Source organism: Miscanthus floridulus, chromosome 8, assembly GCF_019320115.1.
Source record: "Miscanthus floridulus cultivar M001 chromosome 8, ASM1932011v1, whole genome shotgun sequence".
NCBI lineage: Eukaryota > Viridiplantae > Streptophyta > Magnoliopsida > Poales > Poaceae > Miscanthus > Miscanthus floridulus.
In genome coordinates, this window is record NC_089587.1 from 139,210,086 (window position 1) to 139,231,262 (window position 21,177).

Here is a 21,177-nt window from a genome sequence, read left to right on the forward strand (position 1 = left end):
GTCTCTGGCACCTCTGGACGACGCCACAATTGGCTAGGAGTCCTTACTACACTATGGCGAATCATCTGAGTCATGTTGTATGCAGGGAACTCTGTAGTAGCACCACTATACTCTACCAGCATCTCAAGTGGCCTCACAGTAACTACCCGGTGGATCAAAAATGTAATCTAGTGAGCATATGGCAGCTGCCTATGACCCCTGAACCCCTCTATAATAGTATCCTCCATCTCAGATAGAAGGAGATCCCAAATGTCAAACACAGTCTGCTGCATCAGAGAGTTCAATAGCCATAGCTGGATGCGAGTCAGGCCCTTGTGATACCCCATCCTCAGAAGTAGTGTTCTCCTCATAATAGCGTCAAGCACTCTAGCGGTAGGAGTGAGATCACTGGGTGTCCTGCTCGACCCCTCACCAAAAGGCTCTATGAAGCAATGGTGGACTAGATCTGTAGGAGGCACAAGACTGCCGTGAGGGTGTTTGGGAGGCATTGTCTATCCATAGCAAACCTCATGAAGACGAATGGGCTGCTCCTGAAGCCTGAGTATCTCTCTGACCCTAGAGCTCATCAGCCTATAATCTCTGTCTCTGAAAGCAAAGTGAATGAATCTATGATGCAGGTCAATCCAAAGTGTGGCATAGAACTCACGGACCCAAGATGGAACATATAAGCATGTCCGTCTAAGTAAATCTGTCCGCCCTAGTAGGTAAGATAGATAAGGGCAAATATGCTCTCCAGCTGCTGCTACAATGGACTCAATGTTGCACACTCTAAGATCTGAATACTGCCCCACTGTTAAGGTATGCATTATAAAAATCTTCTTGCAGTGGTGTGTAGAAGCCCTCTGAAGCTCTGTCATCCCTCCTCGGCAGGAACCACTACTCAAAGTCCACAAATCTGAGCTGCTGCACCTGCTTGGTCGTGGCGGCCCTCAAATCTAGATGAGTCACTAGAGGCGGACCCTGTGGTCTAGGCGGCGGACGAGAACCCCTCCGCTATGTCTCTGACCTCAGTGTGACTAGAGCACGGGTACGACTAGAGCGGCAAAGCTATGGCTGAGGTGCCTGCTCTGTCTCCTCGGCATGTTCTCCCTCCTGAGTCTGCTCTGCTGACTGTGGCTACTGCTGTGACTCCCCCTGAGGCTGACTCTCATCAATAGCCACACGTCGTCCTCCAACCATGACAGTCCTAGCTAGACCACCATGACGACGCTCAACCTGCTCAAGTGCAGCCCTCATAGATGGAGAAAGTTGATCTACAATAACAACACCACTCTGAGTATCTCCTCTCTCTGCACACTCTGCAGCCTCTGCAACTACGACTGCTCTCGTTGTATCTGCATCAAGGTACTTGCACTTCTTCGTTGCCTTGCCTTTTGCATCTATAGGCTGGCGAGACAGGGGCCTCGGATCCTCATCACCAGGACCACCTCTAACATTCTTGACACGAGCCATCTGATGGATCTGAAAAGAATAACTGCCACTAACAAAGATCAAATGTCAACTGTCACTTCCGAGGCTTGGCCTCAATTCGTACTCGCGAGCTTGGCCCCGAGTTAACTGACAACTACCAATGGGACCACAACGGCACTGACTCGCTGCACGATAGAATAGATAGGATGTTCCAATAAATACAATATATCTAGAGATATGAAACCCTAAGAAAGCAAGCAATGGATACGAAATTGGAAATGAGGGCTTGCTACATGATGAACCGGCTATCCGAAAAGAAGAGGAACGTCAATCGGGAAACCACCGGGAGGTAATGCGAGGCTAGGGTTAGGGTTGCAGCGAAGTTCGGTGGCTGGGCAATGCAATGAGGACACGAGCGCAAGGATGGCAGTAGGGTCTCCAGCGTGGAGCACGACGGTGGTAGTGCAGTAGGGTCTGCGGCATGGAGCATGACGATGGCGGCACTAGTGAGGGCTGCGAGCGGCGCTAGGGCACATGAGCACCCGGCGACCGTGGTGCAGCGGCGTGAAGGCGTGGGCATGTGGAGCAGAGGCGCGGGTGGGCATAGCAGATGCGTGGGCGCGCGGAGTCGCTCTGGTAAGGCGGCGTGGGATGCGGCAGTGCGGGGCTGGCGGCACATGGGCACGGGTAGTCATGGTGGTCGCTGGTAGGGCACGGTGGCGCGGATGGCGTAGGCGTGGACGGCGCGTGGGCGGCGGCGTAGGCAGGGCGCGGCGGCGCGTATGGCGTAGGCATGGACGGCGCGAGCGTGGCGGCGTAGGCAGGGTAGGGCAAGGCGGGCAGGGCATGGTTATAAGGGGTCCCCCGATGAGACATAAAAGGAAACCGAGAAGAAGTCCTGAACCCGCACGATTTCTACTGACTAGACGCTCCAGTGGCAACGACCGGACGATGCCACCCAGAGTCCGGTCGATTCCAGAGAGGTACAAAACCCCTAGAATTGCGACCGGACACATCCAGTGAACACCGATTGGACGCAACCAGTGTCTGGTGTAACCTGTCTCCTTCGTCTTCGATCGACCGGACGTAGGAACATCATCTGACTAGATGCTGAACAGTAGAGTCCGGTCACTCCATCGTAGCAGGTTCACCTCCTGTGAACTGACCGGACGCTGGACTTCAGAGTCTGATGCAGCGTCCGATCACTCTTTTTTCCAGCAAATCTTCAAAGTCCTTCGTGCTGCCTGTTCCCAATCAAGTCCCAACTTCAATAAGATCCAAATAAACACCAATTGGGACTGATGTGAGTGACCTCTCTCATACCCTCCAATTTTTCAAAATATTTTGCCTTAGGCTATAATTCTTTTTAGGAAAATAGGCAATAAGAGTGCAATTGAAGATAAATGACAAAGCAACATTCATGCATATGCAATGCAATACTTGAAGGTAAATCTAGTTGCTTGTCAAGTTTGATCCAAGGTTAAGCTTCTTCACTCGCTTTACGGCGGTTATCTTAACCATGTTAGACAAGCCCTATATGCATTACCAAAGATTAAACATGTTGTATATTACAATGCAATGCAAGGGACAACATAAGCTTATTTTTTAGTGAAGTTACTAAAATCAAGAACATTGAGCTCATTCCGCAATCGACAAAAAGTCGCCTCATCTAGCGGTTTAGTGAAGATATCCACCAATTGATCCTCGGTCCTTACACCTTCTAATGAAATATCATTCTTTGCAACATGATCTCTAAGAAAGTGATGGTGGATATCTATGTGCTTGGTGCGAGAGTGTTGAACCGGATTATTTGCAAGTTTTACCGCACTTTCATTATCGCACAAAAGAGGTACTTTTTCTAGAACTACAACATAGTCTAGCAAAGTTTGTTTCATATAAAGAATTTGTGCACAGCAAGCACCCGCGGCAATGTATTCCGCTTCGGCGGTGGACAAAGCCACACTATTTGTTTCTTGGAGGACCAAGACACAAGTGATCTACCAAGCAAATGGCACCCTCCAGATGTGCTTTTTCTATCAACTTTGCAACCGGCATAGTCCGAATCGGAATAGCCAACTAATTCAAATATAGCTCCTTTAGGGTACCAAAGGTCAATGCTTAGTGTGTGCTTAAGATACGTAAGGATTCTTTTAACGGCAATCAAATGAGTTTCCTTAGGATTAGCTTGAAATCTAGCACACATACACACACTAAACATGATGTCGGGCCTAGATGCGGTTAAATATAATAAGCTACCAATCATAGAGCGGTAGAGAGTTTGATCAACCATGTTACCTCTCTCATCTAGGTCGAGATGTCCATTAGTTGGCATTGGTGTCTTGATTGGCTTACATTCATCCATCTTGAATCTCTTGAGAAGATCATTTGTATATTTCTCTTGAGAGATGAAAATCCCTTCTCTCATTTGCTTGACTTGAAAACCAAGAAAGAATGTAAGCTCTCCAATCATTGACATCTCGAACTCCTTCAACATTAATTCACCAAATTCTTTGCAAGAATCTTCATTTGATGATCCAAAGATGATATCATCAACATACACTTGACAAATGAAGATATGTCCATCAAGCTTCTTGGTGAATAGTGTGGTGTCGACCTTCCTAATGGTAAAGCCCTTCTCAATGAGGAAGTCTCAAAGGCGCTCATACCAAGCTCTTGGGGCTTGCTTAAGCCCATATAACGCCTTGGACAACATATAAACATGATTAGGATATCTAGAGTCTTCAAACCAGGGAGGTTGATCAACATAGACTAGTTCATTAATAAAGCCATTTAAAAATGCACTTTTCACATCCATTTGATATAGTTTCATGTCATGATGTGATGCATATGCAAGGAGGATATGAATGTCTTCTAGTATTGCAACCGGTGCAAAGGTCTCTCCAAAATCCAAACCTTCAACTTGAGAGAACCCCTTTGCAACTAGTCTTGCCTTGTTCCTCACAACAATGCCTTGATCATCTTGCTTGTTGCGGAACACCCACTTTGTTCCAATGACTCTTGCACCTTTTGGTCGCTCTTCAAGAGTCCAAACTTCATTGTGGGTGAAGTTGTTCAACTCTTCATGCATGACATTTATCCAATCCAGATCTTGAAGAGCTTCTTCTACCTTAGTAGGCTCAAAGCAAGAGACAAAAGAGTGATGTGCAATAAATGAAGCAAGTTTTTGTGAGTGAGTCATTACACCCTTTGATGGACTCCCTATGATGAGATCTTGTGGATGATCTTATAGTAGAGGTGTGTTTCTTCTATTGACCACTTGAGGAGGAGGTTGTCGAGCATCAACATCTTGTGCTTGTGCCACCATTTGATCATGGGACACATGAGTGTCTTCATTTTCTACTCTCCCATGTTTATAACCATCTTGCGGCATATTTGATGAAGAAGGTGGATCAATTACTTGTACATCATCATCATCATCTTTAGGCTTGATGTCTCCAACCAGAATGTTCTTCATAGCCTCTCTCAATGGTTCATCACCTACATCCTTAAGATTCTTATGTGCTCCTTGGGAGCCGTTAGATTCATCAAATTCCACATCATATGTTTCTTCAACCAAACCAGTGGCATGATTAAATACTCTATATGCTTTGGACTTTGATGAGTAACCAACAAGAAAACCAATATCACAACGTCTTTGAAACTTCCCTAGGTGTTGCCGCTTCTTGTAGATGTAGCATTTGCAACCAAACACCCTAAAGAAGGAGACGTCCAGCTTCTTCCCATTGAGCAACTCATAAGGTGTCTTGCCAAGGAACTTTTGAAGGAATAGGCGGTTGGATGCATAGCAAGCAGTGTTGATAGCTTCCGCCCATAGAGCTTCGGGAGTGTTATACTCATCAAGCATTGTTCTTGCAAGAGTGATCAATGTCCGGTTCTTTCTCTCAACTACACCATTTTGTTGAGGAGTATAAGTTGCGGAGACCTCATGCTTGATCCCAACTTCATCACAATAGGCTTCTATGTTTGTGTTGTCAAATTATTTGCCATTGTCACTTCTAATCTTCTTGAGCTTCACTTCAAATTCATTTTGTGCTCTCTTGGCAAACTTCTTGAAGCATGATGCAACTTTGGGTTTGTCATGAAGGAAGAATACCCATGTGTATCTTGAATAGTCATCAATAATCACAAGACAATAAAGATTTCCTCCCTAACTCTTGTATGTTGTTGGTCCAAATAAGTCCATGTGAAGGAGTTCTAGCACTCTTGTGGTTGACATGAAAGCTTTTGTTGGATGAGTATTTGCAACTTGCTTGCCGGCTTGACATGCACTACAAAGCTTGTCCTTCTCAAACTTCACATCCTTCAACCCTCTCACCAAATCATTCTTCATTAGCTTCTTGAGTGAGCTCATCCCAACATGAGCAAGTCTTCTATGCCATAGACACCCAAGTGTTGTTTTGGTGAATAGGCATGTCTTCAAGTTAGCATCTTCGGAGGCGAAGTCCACTAGATATAGGTTGTTGTATCTAAATCCTTTCAATATCACTTGATCATCATCCTTCTTAGATACAACAACTTCCTTCTCGGTAAACAAGCATTGGAAGCCAAGATCACATAATTGTCCAACGGATAGCAAGTTGAAGCTCAATGAAGCAACATATAGCACATTTGAGATAGAATGATCATTTGATATTACCACTTTGCCCAATCCTTTCACCTTGCCCTTTGAGTTATCTCCAAATGTGATTCTTTCTTGTCCATCTACTTCTTCATCTAGTGAGGTGAACATACGAGGATCACCGGTCATATGTTGTGTGCAACCACTATCAATAACCCAATGACTTCCACCGGTCTTGTAGTTCACCTACACACAAGAGATCAAGCTTTAGAAACCCAAACTTGTTGAGGGCCCTTCACCTTCTCAACAAGTGACTTTGCTACCCAAATTTTCTTAGGCCTATTCTTGTTAGGAGGTCCTAAGAACATAACTTTCATCTTCCCACTAGAATCCTTTCTAAGCATGTAATGAGCATTGAAGGCAAAAGGTCTAGCATGCTTGGGCAAGGGTTGTGGTGGTGGAGTTTGGCACTCATGAGCAAAGTGGCCTTCTTGTCCACACTCAAAACATCTCTTTGGCTTTGGTTTTGACTTGTGTTGTTGTTGAGCTTGAGCCTTCTTCTCTTGGTTTGCCAAGTACCCAATGCCACTTCTATCCATCTTCATGACGGTGTTCATTAGTAGCTCACTTTGAAGATGCTTGCCTCTTGTGAACTTGCTCAATCCAATCTTGAGATGATCTTTTTACAATTTGAGCTTCTTGTTCTCTTCCTTGAGTGCATCATTATTTTTCTCTTCCTTGAGCTTCTTGTTCTCTTCTTTTAACTTCTCATTCTCAAGAATCAAATTACCATCATAATCATGAGTTTCTAGCACAATAGTATTGTGGCTTTTGATCTCTTCAAGATCTTTCTTGAGCTTTTCATTGTCATTCTTGAGCTTGACAAACTCATCATAATCTTTGGTCTCAACCACTTGCTTGCCCTTGCTACTAGAACTTTTCTCAATGCTCTCAATGAACAAATCATCATATGATGTGGCTATATCAATCTTAACAATATTGTTAGTAGCATCATGTGGCTTATAGGATATATATTCTTGAGCAATGACAAGATTATCATGATTAATCTTAAGAGTAGTATATTCTTCTTTTAGCATGTTATGGCTAGTGATGAGCTCATTGTGTATCCTCTCAAGTTTATTATGTTTTTCTTTAAGCTCTTTCTTTGAAGATTTGAGCTCCTTGAGTTTGGATGATATAACATCATTTGCCTCTCTAAGCTCAACACTAGCCGATCATATTTAGCTAAAAGAGAATCATTCTTAGCTTCTAATTTTTCATTCTTAGCTCTACTCTTTCTAATGATCTTAGTGTATTGATTTAGCAATTTAACAAGATCATCATAAGAAGGTGATTCATATTCATTATCATCACTATCGCTATCATCATTGCTAGCATTTTCATCACCACTACTATCATCATTTGATACCTTGCGATCACCCTTGGCCATAAGGCATAGGTGTGTAGAGGATGATGGCAGTGGTGGCGGTGAAGATGATGAAGAGTCAATAACAATAGCGGCCACCTTCTCATGGTCACTATCATCATCGGATGAGCCACTAGATGAATCAATGTCCGTGAGCCAATCATCGACGATGTAAGCCTTTCCACTTTTCTTCTTCTTGTGGAAGTTCTTCTTGCCATCTCTCTTCTTTTATGGCTTGTTTTTCTTCTTCTCATCTTCTTCTTCATTGCTTGAGTCATCTTTCTTGCCCTTGTACTTGTTCTTGAACTTGTCTTTCTTGGGCTTAGTGCATTGGTGTGCTAGATGACCAAGTTCTCCACAATTGTAGCAATCCATCTCAGAGATTAGCTTCCTTCTAGAGCTAGTGAAGAACTTCTTCTTCTTACCATCAAACTTGATGCCACTCTTGTTGAGCTTCTTTAGCATCTTGGCGGTTCTTTTCACCATGAGAGCAAGACTTGCATCATCAATTTCATCATCACTTGAGCTCTCATACTCAAGTCTTGCTTTGCCCTTCTCTTGGCTAGCCTTAAATGCCAAGTCTTTGTCTTTCTTCTTGTTAGAGGATGAGCCATCTTGAGGTGTGATGTGCATGTACATCTCATGAGCATTGATCTTTCCCAAGATTTGTGTTGGTGTAGCGGTGGAAAGATCACCTTGATGAAGCACGGTCACAATATGCCCATATTTGTCAATGGGGAGGACACTCAAGATCTTTCTTACAATATCGGATGGTTGCATTTGAGTGAGTCCAAGCCCATTGACTTCCTCTACAAGAACATTCAAGCGTGAGTACATTTCATTAGCATATTCTTTAGGAAGCATCCCAAAAGAGTTAAGCTTTTTCATGACAAGATGATAGTGTTCCTCACGCTCACTCTCTGTTCCCTCATAGAGCGCACAAATGTCCGACCATAGTGCATGGGCGTCTTTATGGTTCCTCACCCAATTGAACACATCTTTACAAAGGCTTCTAAAGTTTCGAGCCTTTGCATTCCATTTTTCATAATTCACCTCATCGCCTTGTAGGTGTGTAGCATCCCGAGGTTTTGGGAAGCCTTGTGAGGCGGCTCTAAGTATTGCAACATTTAGAGCTTCTAGATATGCCTCCATGCGGATTTTCCAATATGGAAAATCATCCCCCTCAAAGATAGGAGGAGGTCCATCCCCGTGAGACATCTTTCTCTAGGCGGTTAAGCCTAAATACGTGAGCACGAGCTCTAATACCAATTGAAAGGATCAAGATGTCCAAGAGGGGGGTGAATTGGGCTAATTCTAAATTTCTTTACAATAATTAGGTCCTACGGTTAGCCCAATTAACCCCTTGTGTCTAGAAAGTGTTTCTATTGATCTACCGCATAAAAGTTTAGCAACCTATGTTCCAATCCAACTCTAGCATGGCAATTCTATGAATGTAAATGACAAGAATTGAATTGCTCAAAGTAAAGAGAGAAGGAGGAACGCGGCGATGTTTTGCCGAGATATCGGAGAGTTGCCACTCCCCACTAGTCCTCGTTGGAGCACCCGCGCAAGGATGTACTCCCCCCTTGATCCACGCAAGGATCAAGTGCTCTCTATGGGTTGATTCTTTTACACTCCATCGCGGTGAATCACCCACAACCGCTCACAACTTGAGTTGGGTAATCCACAAGCTCCGCTGGATGATCACCAAGCTCCCAATCACCACCAAGCGGTCTAGGTGATGGCGATCACCAAGAGTAACAAGCACGAACTCTCACTTGACCACGACAAGCCTATTGAGAAGGGTGGATGCACACCTTGCTACTCTTGTTTTCACTAATGAGGACTCTCTTTGGGATTCTCAAATCTCAATCACCTCACTAGGACATTGCTCTTCTTGGCACTCTCAAAGGTATTTCTCAGCTATTGGAATGAGCAAAAGTACCCACACACACGAATGGAGGAAGTATTTATAACCATGGCTGAAAAACGAACAATTATGTGCCTCTGCGGGGTGACCGGATGCTCCGGTCATGTTGACCGAACGCTCCGGTCAGTTCTTCCCGAACTCCAGTGTTTAAGTTGTGACCGGACGCTGAACATTGTCCGGTCAATACTGACCGGACGCGTCTGGTCGTGATTTTCCCTCTCTAGAACCTTACTGGAGTCGACCGGACATTGGGACTCAGCGTCCGGTCACTTCACCTCTCAGCGTCCGGTCGCACCAGACGATTTTACCTTGATCAAATGAACTGACCGGACTCTACGACAGCGTCCGGTCACTCCGGAACCAGCGTCCGGTCAGCATTTGACCCTTCATTCACTTCCAACTCTCGATCATACGTGAATGAAGTTTGCTCCAATAGATCTAAGGGCTTTTTAGGAGCTACCTAGTGCTAGATTTAGCAAGTGTGCACCACACCTAACTCACTAGACTCACCTAGGTCAAGCTACCCGTCCATACCCCCCTTAATAGTATGGCCAAAGGAAAAACAAAGTCCTAAACTACTCTAAGTGTCTCCTCAACACCAAACGACACTTAGAACTAGTCCATCCTTAACTTTGTCGTCCATCCTTTGAAAACCGAAATGATTTTCATCGTAGGGGCATGACCACCATGATAGCCCAATCGATCTCCATTACCATGACCTAACTTAATTTGCCTCTACAAAACACACGTTAGTCACAATAATCACGTATTGTCATTAATCACCGAAACCCAACTAGGGGCCTAGATGCTTTCAAGGATCAACGAAACATGCTATCCCTGCCGTGGTCTGCCATGTCCACAGGGCAGGCTCAAGGGAAAAGGAAGACCCGGCACCCTCGAAGGACCCTCTCTACCTTTGGTTTTTTCCTCTTTCTCCCATCTGTAACCCCTGCTCCCCCCTTGGTCTATAAAAGGGAGGGCAGGACGCCCCACTAGGGGGATAGATCAATTCCACACACAACACATAGCCAAGCAGCAACCAAGCTCTTGGCATCCTTTCGACCTTTCCATCACAGACTTGGGACATGTCCTTCTCTCGACCGTTTGTACCCCCTACTACGAACCTTTTTCGGTACTAATAACACGAGCAGCAGCGAACTGGACGTAGGGACATTCTGCCCGAATTAGTATAAACCTTGTGTCCTTTAGTACACCATCCGAGCCTAACGCGCAACAATATAAATTTACTGGTTGGTGTTTGTTCGAAACACCGACACAAGTATTACACAGTCACTAGATGACTTAGAGCTCAGAGATTTATACAACAATCTTGTCATCAGTTGTAATATGTCATAAAATTAGACTTCGTACCATGATTATACACACGTTATTCATAACATAATCTCATGCTAGATTTCAGATTGTGCTTGCTTTGGTTTGGAAACATGGTCTGATATTAGATTTAGATTGTAAACATGTGGACAGTAAGAGCAACTTCAATGGTGACTTATGAGGTGTCTTTAAACCTATTATTTCATATTCTAATAAAACAGAGACAAAAATTATCTCTTGATCTTAAGAATGCTTCAGAACACTTTGGTAAAATGGCTTCAGCCATGGAGCATGAAGCCAAGATCCAAGAGGAGTCTAAGAGTCCAGACTCAAAACAAAAAAAGATCCAAGAGGAGGTAATACACAAGGATCCAATCAAACTCTTCAAGAAAAGTCTATTACTAAGTTGAGTACGTTTGGTTTCACTGGCACCGAACTTGTCAAAGCTACAAGTGTATTAGTGAATGTCCCAAATCAGATGACTATGTTGTTTGCACTTCCAAAGACTTTAAGGAGGGAATTCATATGGAACATGCATGCTGGTAAGTTGTTCATAATGACCTTTCCATTCTCATGTTCCTTTAATTTATGTATGTTATCCTTGTGGAGCATTTTTTTTAGCAAATTTCTCTAGAATAGTGTGAGTTAGCTGAATAGTAATCTTCTTGATAGAAATTTCCAAATGTAGAGCCTATTCTTTTGATAAACTAGTTGTATCCCTAGAGCAAACTTGTACTCAACTTATACAAATTTAGTGACAATGTTGTGCTACTAGCTAGAAGTCTATTTTTCTCATCATGGATAGCTCTGTTTTCCTAAAGATTTTTTATTTTTTCTTTATTATTCTAACATGGAAAAAGAAGTTCTGTTTATCTAAAGATTTTTTTATTTTTTCTTTATTATGCTAACATGGAAAAGCGATCTGTGCTTAAGTTTTATTTTTCATTTTTTAGATGATGCTCAAAAGAAGAAGTGAAGGATTTGCTGGTTGCTGCTAGCTGTAACAATTTAATAAGCCAATGTTGATTTGGGAAGCACTTGAAAATCGGAGAGATAGCATCTTGTAATTTAAGATTTTTCTAAAACTGTCCCCGTGCATAATGCATTTTAAAAGTGTACTAGTTATAAGTTTGGTCCCAATTAGTTGAGATTTTTGAACTATTTACCTTTTAACTTTTATTATGATTTATGGATAAGTCACACGTGATTTGTATTGTCTTGCTGCTGTCCTGCTACTAACAGCTGAAATATGCCTTTACTTATTGTTTTATTAATAAAAAAATAGTTCGAAACATTTTATTGTTCTCAGTAATGGTTACTTTTGTTAACAACCAAACGCTGTAATGAGAATGGAAAGCGTTGCCCACTGCAACCAAACAGATGCTGTAAATAATTGCTATGGGTGTGAATGGGTTTCATTAGCGTTCCCTTCCGCTTTGCTAAACCAAACAGCAAGTTCGTTTAAAATATGTTTATGAAGTTTTAAATTCGTATTCACAGTATTTTAGAAACAGATGCTGGACGCGGTCGTGGCGACAAACTTTTTTAGCTTGCTGTGTCTCCGCCGTCCAGGACAACTCAGAAATGCTGCCGCCCTTGGCCACCGTCCTCCCCGCCGCCGCCTCCCGCTGTCCTATCCGCAGCGTTATCTCAGCAAGAACCTGCCGCTCCACCGCCGTCCGTCGCCCACCCTATCCAAGTTGCTGCCACCGCGGCCGCGGCAAGAAACCCAACCCCGGACCCACAGCGCCATCGTTGTTCCCGCTCCCGGAGAGCTCCATCACGCCGTGGCTGCTGCGGTGCCTCCGTGCGCTCGCTGTTGCCACACTAGCGGTCGCATTTTCAGCCCCGTCGCTTCTCCAGGCTGCCCCCGCCTCCTCGGTCGGTGAGCGTTCACAGCTGGACGCCACCGCGTACGACTGTGAAGATGTCGGGCGTTACTACGCGGGCTTGGACGGCCGCACTGGCGACGAGCTAAGGACGGAGCTCGCCGCCGTCGTCTCGCCCCACGCCGCTCTGCGCTACAAAGATGTCAGTTTCCTTGTAGCCTGGCTATCAATTAGCTATCGTGTTTCTTTATTAATTTGGTGCGAATTTTGGCTCGAATCATGAAAGAACAATGTGACAAAGCTAGAATTTATATCCTTCTTTTATAGGTGTGGGAGGCGCTTAAGATTCTCGATGCAGCTGATGCAGAACACCCTGAGGCGTCCTCGGAAGTGTATGGTGTTCTTTAATTCTTAAAAGAAAACAACTTATGGGTACTACTGTTCTTTTGCTTATGCAGCATTGGCACTTGGTTTCCATATTGTGTGTTGATTTTTCTTGTAGGATTGAGATATACTCACAGAGAGCTGTGTCAAAGCTCTTAGCAGGAAAACCAGATGGATGGAACAGTGAGTGACTTCTGTGACATTAAGCAAACTCAGTCTAGAGAAGGGATGGATGCTCACTTTTCTTTGGGTTTTTCTTTCGCAACAATGTTGTGCATTTTACTGTGCAGGGGAGCACCTCTGGCCTAGATCGTATGGTCTAACCTATGGTCCATCACTAACAGATCTTCACAACATACGCCCTGCAGATGTCAATGGTTAGTTTTATTAGAGTGAAATGCATGAGTGGTTCCTGAACTTGTCAAAGGGTGCCACTTAGGCCCACGAACTTTGAAAACGTATTTCTAGGTCCCTAAACTTGTTAAGTAGTGCACCGCAGTGGTCGGTATGGTCCAGAAATGGACTTGTGGTGCACCATTTTACAAGTTTAGGGGTGTGCGGTGCAGCACTTAGCAAGTTTAGGGACCCAGAACTATGTTTTCAAAGTTCGTGAACCTAAGTGGCATCCCTTGACAAGTTCAGGCCCACTCATGTATTTAACTATTATGTTTTTGCTATCTGATACTTCTCAGTGGCCATTCGTTTCCATCATTAGTAACATAATACATGTTTTACTCATCTCAATCATTTGCAAATTGGCCAATTGGCATATCATGGAAACAACTCAAGGCCAGGTTTTTATTTGTTTTCAAGTGAAATATTTACTGGCTATCTGAATTTATGGTTTATATTCGCAAAGAACGGAACTCTATGTTTATGTTGAATGGAGTAGCACAGTATAGAATTTTGATTACCTTGTCAAAAATTTAAATCCTGTTTTCAGTAAATTCTTCACGGGGAAACAAATATTATGGAGAATGTAGTGCGACATCAGTAAGATGTGTGAGGCCAGCAAATCAGGAAGCAGCACCTGACACTGAGACGGACACTGAAAAATGGGCACCTCCTTTTCAGGTTCAGAAGCCATTTATTTGGATTAAGGATGTCTTATTATTGATGTTATTGAAAAAGGTCACTACACATGCAGTGCTTTTTCTTGCACCAAGTGATATCTCTCGTGGAATATCATGGTATGCTGATATTTGAATTGGAAACAACAAATACTGATGCAGGAACTGTATCTTGTTTGATCCCATGAGGCCATGAGACATATTTGCAGTTAGAAATATGTGTGTGTGTGTGTGTGTGTATTTATATATATATTCCCTTCATAACGTGTCAATTAGTATTAGGAAATGTTTAGAATTGCTGCAATCATGCCAGTGCAAGTTGAATAGTTCACCAAAACCAGTCTTAGTTGCTTCCATATGCTAAGGTAGTTATTCCTTTTAAGCTTCTTTGTTAATTTTTGGCACTTAAATGTTTTCCAATTTGTTGTCTTTAGGTGCGTGGAGATATAGCTAGGTCCCTTATGTACATGGCGGTAAGCTATGGATCTAGCCAGAATGATGGAACTCCACATTTGGATTTTTCTGAGTCACCAAATATTCGTAAGTACTTTGTCCAAACTCCAAAGGAGAGATATTCATGATATAGCTTTTAACTTTAACTACTCGACACAAAATTCTAGTAATTGGTAGACATCTCTTGGAAAATATAGTGCTTTATATTATCTTGTGATAACATTATTGCACTAAGGACATCAATACTCAAGTTGCTTGCATGGTCACACCTTAATTATATTAATACTTAAATCAAAATGTTTTTTTGGTTCTTTTAATTATATCAAATTTCTGCTTCTTGTTTAAGAAATAAGAAAGATGGGCCTACTATCAGCTATACTACGGTGGAATGAACTTGATCCACCATCAAGATCTGAGCAGCTTAGGAATGACAGGGTTTGCAGCCTTTACCAGCATAATCGAAATCCTTTTGTCGATCATCCAGAATTTGCAAATCTTATATGGACGAACCCTCTAACAGAAACTTCAACTTTCATTGGGGAATCACAACAATCTTGGGTCAATGAGTTCCACTATGAAAATAAAGGCAAAGATAAGAATGAGGTATAACATCTACAAGTCACTATATTTTTCTCTAGTATCCATTTTCTATGGTTTGCTTATATCACCAAGGAATTGACTTGCATACACTATTACATGTTACACACTTGCAGTTGCCTATCATTTATATGATGAAATATGTTTTATTTTCTCGAACACGCAAGAGAGCTGCTTATCATTATATTAAGAAGAAAAAATGGGACAAGAAATAACTCGAAGTGTCTAAAAACAACTTCAGGAAAATTTGATGTATTGAACATTTGAGACATGGCAGTTAAATGACATGTCATGTCATGATGGTTATTTGTTAGGCGTGATTTCCATTTTTATGTTAGTCAAACTCTTGTCTAGCTGCAACCATGTGAACTCTGGATGTACCATTAGATGAATGTGTGGATTAAATTTGGGAAATCTTAGGAAGGTGGGACTAACTTTGTTACTCCTCGAATGCCACTTTCTTTTCGTTTAACACCATTACAAAACATTTCTCTTCATAATTACTCTCCAGACATTCTCATCATAACAGCAATGTTTGGGCAAGTTTGTTATTTTGTTTCCATCTTGAGTAATTTGGAATGGTAGTTATCAAACTTATTCATCATGCGCAGTTAGGTTTCCATTCTTAGAGACTAAAGTAATGGGACACTCAAATTTGTTAAGTGGCTCATTGCAGCTTACTGGCTCGCCAGCATGCCCTAACCCAGGGTGCTGTGGACACTTAGGTGCTGCCATGGTGGCATGTGCATCCACCTAACCTTCATTTTACCTTTTGCATTGAACCCTTAATACTTCTTTTATTTTTTGTGCCGTCATGTTTGATTATTATGGGTCTTTTGAGCTCCATTACAAATGCATTCTGGCCATCTGATCATGAGGGTGGTGAAAATTGTTAGAATAGGCGCCTATGGGCTGGTCATGGGCCTGGCACCTAAGCCTATCGGCTGGGCTGCCTCTAGGGATTATGGCAGATGATTATTGATTAGGCAAGGATCACCGTTGATTGGGTGTTTCTATAAACCCTTCATGATCCTTGCCTATATAATGTACTCCCTGTACCCATATCAATCTATCACAATTTTCCGAGACCTATTCGCTCTCATGGTATCAACCGCCTAGGTTTAGGTCTTCCCTTCCGCTGCACACCCCTGCGCGCCGGCCTCTGACCTCTGTCGTGCAGCGCCATGTCTCCCACTCCTCCGCCCTCTCCCAGGTCTGGGGATGTTACCGCTGACGAGATCGCGGCACGCCAGGCCAAGGAGAAGGCGAACGCCGCAGCCGCCGCCACCCAACTTCTCGACAAGGAGCGCCAGGCCTCCCTGGCTCGCGCTGCCCAGGCCGAGGAGGAGGTTGTAGCCGCCGTCAAAGATCGCGACGTGGCTGCTGCCCGCGCCAGCGAAGCCCTGGCGCGCGCAGCCAAGGAGCACGCGGTGGCCGCCGCCGCCGCTACCCCCGGTGCACCTGGCGGCGCCTCCTCCAGCACATCTTCGACGTCTCCTTCCGACCTCGGCTCAGCCATGCTCCTCCATGAGACCATGGCACTGCTGCAACTGCACGCCCAGGCCATCGCCGTCAACAACATCCGGAACCACGTCACCACCGTCCTCGACGTCGACTCCGACAACTTCAACCGCTGGCGCGATCAGTTCCTGCTCATCCTCGGTAAGTTCTCTCTTCAGGACCACGTCCACGAGGAACCTCCAGCCCCGATCTCCCCTGACTGGGCTCGGATGGACTGCGTCGTCAAGTCCTGGATCGTCGCCACGCTCATCGACGACCTTGCCGAGATCATCTCCGCCCAGGGCTCCACTGCCCGGCATGCCTGGCTCGCCGTCGAGTCCCAGTTCCTCGGCAACCGGGAGGCTCGCTCCATCCACCTTGAGACGCGGTTTCAAAACTTCGTCCAGGGCGACCTCTCCGTCACCGACTACTGCCGCTGGCTGAAGAAGATGGCTGACGACCTCATGGCTCTTGGAGAAGTGATCACCGACCGCACCCTCGTCCTTAACGTGATCCGTGGCCTCAACGAGCGCTTCAGCCATGTCGGGGCCCTCCTACGCCGCAACCGGCCCTTCCCCACCTTCCTGGAGGCTCGTGATAACCTCATCCTCGAGGAACTCACATTGGAGAACAAGGAGTCCCCTGCCATTGCTCTCGCTGCCTCCACCGCAGCAGCATGCTCCTCCAGTGCTGCCTCACCCACGTCCAACACGGGCTCCGGGGGCGCTAGCGGCCCTAAGTCCTCCAACGGCAATCGCCGCAGCAGGCGCGGCGGTAGTGGAAAGGGGGGCCCTGGTGGCAACAACAGCACTGGAGGCCACCGCCCTCCCTCTGGCGCCCAGCAGCAGTAGCAGACGGCCGAGGGTCGCCCCTGACCCAGTGTCTACAACCCATGGATGAGTTCCATTCATATGTGGCCAGGGGGTCCTCGTCCTCCGCTGGCACCCATCTCGGTGCCTCCTCATCTGCAGGCACAGCAGCAGGCCCTCCTCGCCCAGCAGCAGCAGGCACTCGTCGCCCACCAGCAGCCTGCTGCCGTTGTTGCCCCTGATGGCTCAGGACAGTGGGTCGCCCTGGGGTACTACAATCCTATGGCCGGCCTCGCTTCTTGGGACCAGACGACCCTCGCCTCCGCCTTCAGCACGACGTCACTGACCCCTCCTTCGTCCAACGAGTGGTACTTCGACACAGGTGCTACTTCACATATGACATCTCAGTCTTCCTCCCTTTCACATGTTCTATTCTCGCGGTATCCTACTCCTTCATCTATTGTTGTCGGTAATGGTTCCATGCTTCCTATTACTGCCACTGGCTCCACAGAGTTGTCCCCTACTTTATGTCTTAATAATGTTCTTGTGTCGCCACAACTTATTAAGAATCTCATATCTGTGCGCCAATTCACTATCGACAACAACTGTTCTGTTGAGTTTGACCCTGCTGGTTGTTCTGTGAAGGTTCTTCCATCTCGGACCAAGATCGTTAGGTGCAATAGCTCCGGGCCGCTATATCCATTGCACCTACCTCCAGTAGACTCCTTTGTCGCCAAGGCTCCCTCCCCACTGTGGCATCGGCGTCTCGGTCACCCCGGTCATGAGGCGTTGTCGAAGCTTGCGTCTACTGTTTCCTGTCATATTCAGGACTGTTCAAATCTATGTCACACTTGTCAGTTAGGGCGTCATGTTCGTCTGCCCTTTCATTCGTCCACCTCTCGTGCGTCTAGCAAGTTTGATCTTATTCATTGTGACTTGTCAACATCTCCAGTTGTCAGTGTTTCTGGTTACAAATACTATTTGGTCATACTTGATGATTGCACTCACTATTTGTGGACTTTTCCTTTGCGACTCAAATCTGATACTTACAGCACGCTTGCCCACTTCATCGCCCACGCCTCCACCCAATTTGGTGCCCACGTCAAGGTTGTCTAGTGCGACAATGGGAAAGAGTTTGACAACTCTAGCACCCGTCACTTCTTCCTCACCCAGGGCATCCATCTTCGTATGTCCTGCCTCTACACCTCGCCTCAAAATGGTAAAGCCGAACGCATTATTCGCTCCATCAATAATGTCGTTCGCTCATTGCTCTTTCAGGCGTCTATGCCTCCCTCCTACTAGGTGGAGGCCCTCTCCACAGCGACCCTTCTGCTTAACATACTGCCCACCAAGACTCTATAGTTCTCCACGCCCCACCTTGCCCTGTACGGTACGCCGCCAGCGTATGATCACCTACGAGTCTTTGGCTGCAAGTGTTATCCAAACATGTCCGCCACCGCTCCTCATAAACTCGCTCCTAGGTCTGCCTTGTGCGTCTTCCTAGGCTATTCCGCTCACCACAAAGGATACTACTGCCTTGATCTCTCCACCAATAGAGTCATCATCTCCCGGCACGTCATCTTCGATGAAACGACCTTCCCCTTTGCTGAGCGCAATAGTCCTAGTATTCCGGCGGACTTTGATTTTCTTGATGCTACTGATGTTGTGCCTGCTCCTATTGGACCGTTGCACAAGTTTTTGCCTGCAGGAACACCATCCAGCACCTCTGACGTCACCAGGGCCCCTGCCAGTCCCTCTGAGACTGCGCTTGGGGTGCCCCCGACGCCTTCGGTGGCTGCTGCTGATCCCCTGGCGCACGTGCTCTACATCCCGCCTGCGCTGCGGACGCCAAGGACCCCTCCCGCGCCACGCGCGGCCCAGGACACGGCCAACACGACTGGAGGCGCTCCACCTCGCCATCTGTACATCCCGCCAACGCTTCGCGCGAGCTCGCAGTCTCCAGCACCGACCGCGGTCTCCACAGCGCAGGTGTCACCTCCTCAGGCACCCCGCGGGCGGTTCCCGCCTCTTCGTCCAGACCGCGCCTTCGCCTACCACTACACATGCCGGCCTCGACCACAACCTGCTCCAACTGCTCCTGTCACCGCTGCCCCGGCTGCACCTGCACCAGCCGCCCAAGATGCGCCTACACCAGCCGCGCTGCTCCCACTGCCCAAAGGGCTGTTGCTGCTCCTCCTGTGACCAACCAGCACGCCATGGGCACGCGTTCGAAGAGTGGTTTTCGGATGCCTACTACGTACCACGCTACGTCTATGTCACCGATACCGACGACCTTCCGTAGCGCTCTTGCCGACCCCATGTGGCGAGCTGCAATGGAAGAGGAACACAGTGCCCTGTTGAAGAATCACACTTGGGATCTCGTGCCTCGACCCCCTCGGGCCAACGTCGTCACCGGCAAGTGGATCTTCAAGCACAAGTTTCAGTCTGATGGCTCCCTCAAAAGGCACAAGGCGCGCTGGGTTCTCCGCGGCTTTACCCAGCAGCCTGGTGTGGACTTTGATGAGATATTCAGTCCCGTGGTGAAGCCTGCTACTGTTCGCACGGTGCTCTCCCTGGCTCTCTCTCGCCGCTGGCCCATTCACCAGCTTGATGTGAAGAACGCCTTTCTTCATGGCAACCTAACAGAGACAGTTTATTGTCAGTAGCTGTTTGGGTTCAAAGATCTAGCTCATCCAGACTATGTTTGTCACCTGAAGAAGTCACTATATGGCCTCAAGCAGGCCCCTCGTGCTTGGTACAGTCGTATGGCCACACACTTGCTGTCCCTTGGGTTTGCTGAAGCCAAGTCAGACACCTCGCTCTTCGTTTACCAGCGCGGATCAGACACAGCCTGCCTGTTGCTCTATGTTGATGACATCGTCCTCAGCCTCCTCCACCGGCCTTCTTCGGCAGATCATCTCAGCCCTTCAGCGGGAGTTCGTTATGAAGGACCTTGGTGAACTGCATTACTTCCTCGGTATGCATGTTCAGCGCAGTGGTGATGGCCTTCTTCTTTCTTAGCGACAATATATGCTGGACATTCTTCATCGCGCCGGGATGGCAGAGTGTAAGCCGTGTTCCACTCCAGTTAACACTGAAAGCATCTAGGCCCCTAGTTGGATTTCGGTGATTAATGACAATACAAGATTACTATGACTAACGTGTGTTTTGCAGAGGTAATTAAGTTAGGTCATGTTAATAGAGATCGATTGGGCAATCGAGGTGGTCATACCCCTACAATGGAAATCGTTTCGGTTTTCAAAGGATGGACGACAAGGTTAAGGATGACTAGTTCTAAGTGTCGATTGGAGTTGGAGAGACACTTAGAGTAGTTTAGGACTTTGTTTTTCCTTTGGCCATACTATTAAAGGGGGTATGGGCGGGTAGCTTGACCTAGGTGAGTCTAGTGAGTTAGGTGTGGTGCACACTTGTTAAAACTAGCACTAGGTAGCTCCTCAATATGCCTAAGATCCTTTAGAGCAACTTCATTCACATATGATCGTGAGTTGAAAGTGAATGGAGGGTCAAATGCTGACCGGACGCTGGCCGCAGGGTCCGGTCAGTTCATTTGATCAAGCAGATTGCGTTCGGTGCGACCGGATACTGGAGAGGTCAAGTGACCGGACGCTGAGGTCCAGCGTCGAGTCGACTCCAGTAAGGTTCCTAAAGAGAACATCTGCGACCGGACGCGTCCGGTTAGTACTGACCGGACCCTAAGGGTTCAGCGTCCGGTCGAGTACAGTAAGGTTCTAGTGAGGGTTTAATGCGACCGGACGCGTCCAATCAGTGGTGATCGGACCCTGACAGCGTCCGGTCAACACTTAAACACTGGTTTGCGGGTTGAACTGACCGGAGCGT

General features: G+C 46.2%; 3 protein-coding genes across 3 annotated transcripts; all 3 read left to right on the top strand.

Annotated features, from left to right (window-relative positions):
* Positions 1-12,239: 12,239 nt before the first annotated feature.
* Positions 12,240-15,310, top strand: LOC136473585 (uncharacterized). Its single transcript, XM_066471238.1, has 7 exons — positions 12,240-12,708; positions 12,834-12,898; positions 13,009-13,073; positions 13,181-13,267; positions 13,834-13,964; positions 14,395-14,500; positions 14,760-15,310. The coding sequence occupies exons 1-7, from the start codon at positions 12,262-12,264 to the stop codon at positions 15,020-15,022; spliced, it is 1,164 nt and encodes a 387-aa protein (XP_066327335.1). The 5' UTR covers positions 12,240-12,261; the 3' UTR covers positions 15,023-15,310.
* An 884-nt stretch (positions 15,311-16,194) lies between these two features.
* LOC136469931 (uncharacterized) lies at positions 16,195-17,361 on the top strand. The gene has a single exon (XM_066467943.1). It carries the CDS (start codon positions 16,195-16,197, stop codon positions 17,359-17,361), a length of 1,167 nt encoding a protein of 388 aa, XP_066324040.1.
* Positions 17,362-17,406: 45 nt separating this feature from the next.
* Positions 17,407-18,435, top strand: LOC136469932 (uncharacterized). The gene is made up of 2 exons (XM_066467944.1): positions 17,407-17,993; positions 18,372-18,435. The coding sequence occupies exons 1-2, from the start codon at positions 17,407-17,409 to the stop codon at positions 18,433-18,435; spliced, it is 651 nt and encodes a 216-aa protein (XP_066324041.1).
* Positions 18,436-21,177: the final 2,742 nt, after the last annotated feature.

Bases quoted from the DNA above. Each gene is read 5' to 3' on its own strand.
- LOC136473585 (XM_066471238.1), top strand. From the start codon at position 12,262: ATGCTGCCGCCCTTGGCCACCGTCCTCCCCGCCGCCGCCTCCCGCTGT. The intron at 12,899-13,008 runs GTATGGTGTTCT...TTTTTCTTGTAG, and splicing joins CCTGAGGCGTCCTCGGAAGT to GATTGAGATATACTCACAGA. The intron at 13,965-14,394 runs GTTCAGAAGCCA...TGTTGTCTTTAG, and splicing joins AATGGGCACCTCCTTTTCAG to GTGCGTGGAGATATAGCTAG.
- LOC136469931 (XM_066467943.1), top strand. From the start codon at position 16,195: ATGTCTCCCACTCCTCCGCCCTCTCCCAGGTCTGGGGATGTTACCGCT.
- LOC136469932 (XM_066467944.1), top strand. From the start codon at position 17,407: ATGAGTTCCATTCATATGTGGCCAGGGGGTCCTCGTCCTCCGCTGGCA. The intron at 17,994-18,371 runs GTGCAATAGCTC...TGATACTTACAG, and splicing joins TCTCGGACCAAGATCGTTAG to CACGCTTGCCCACTTCATCG.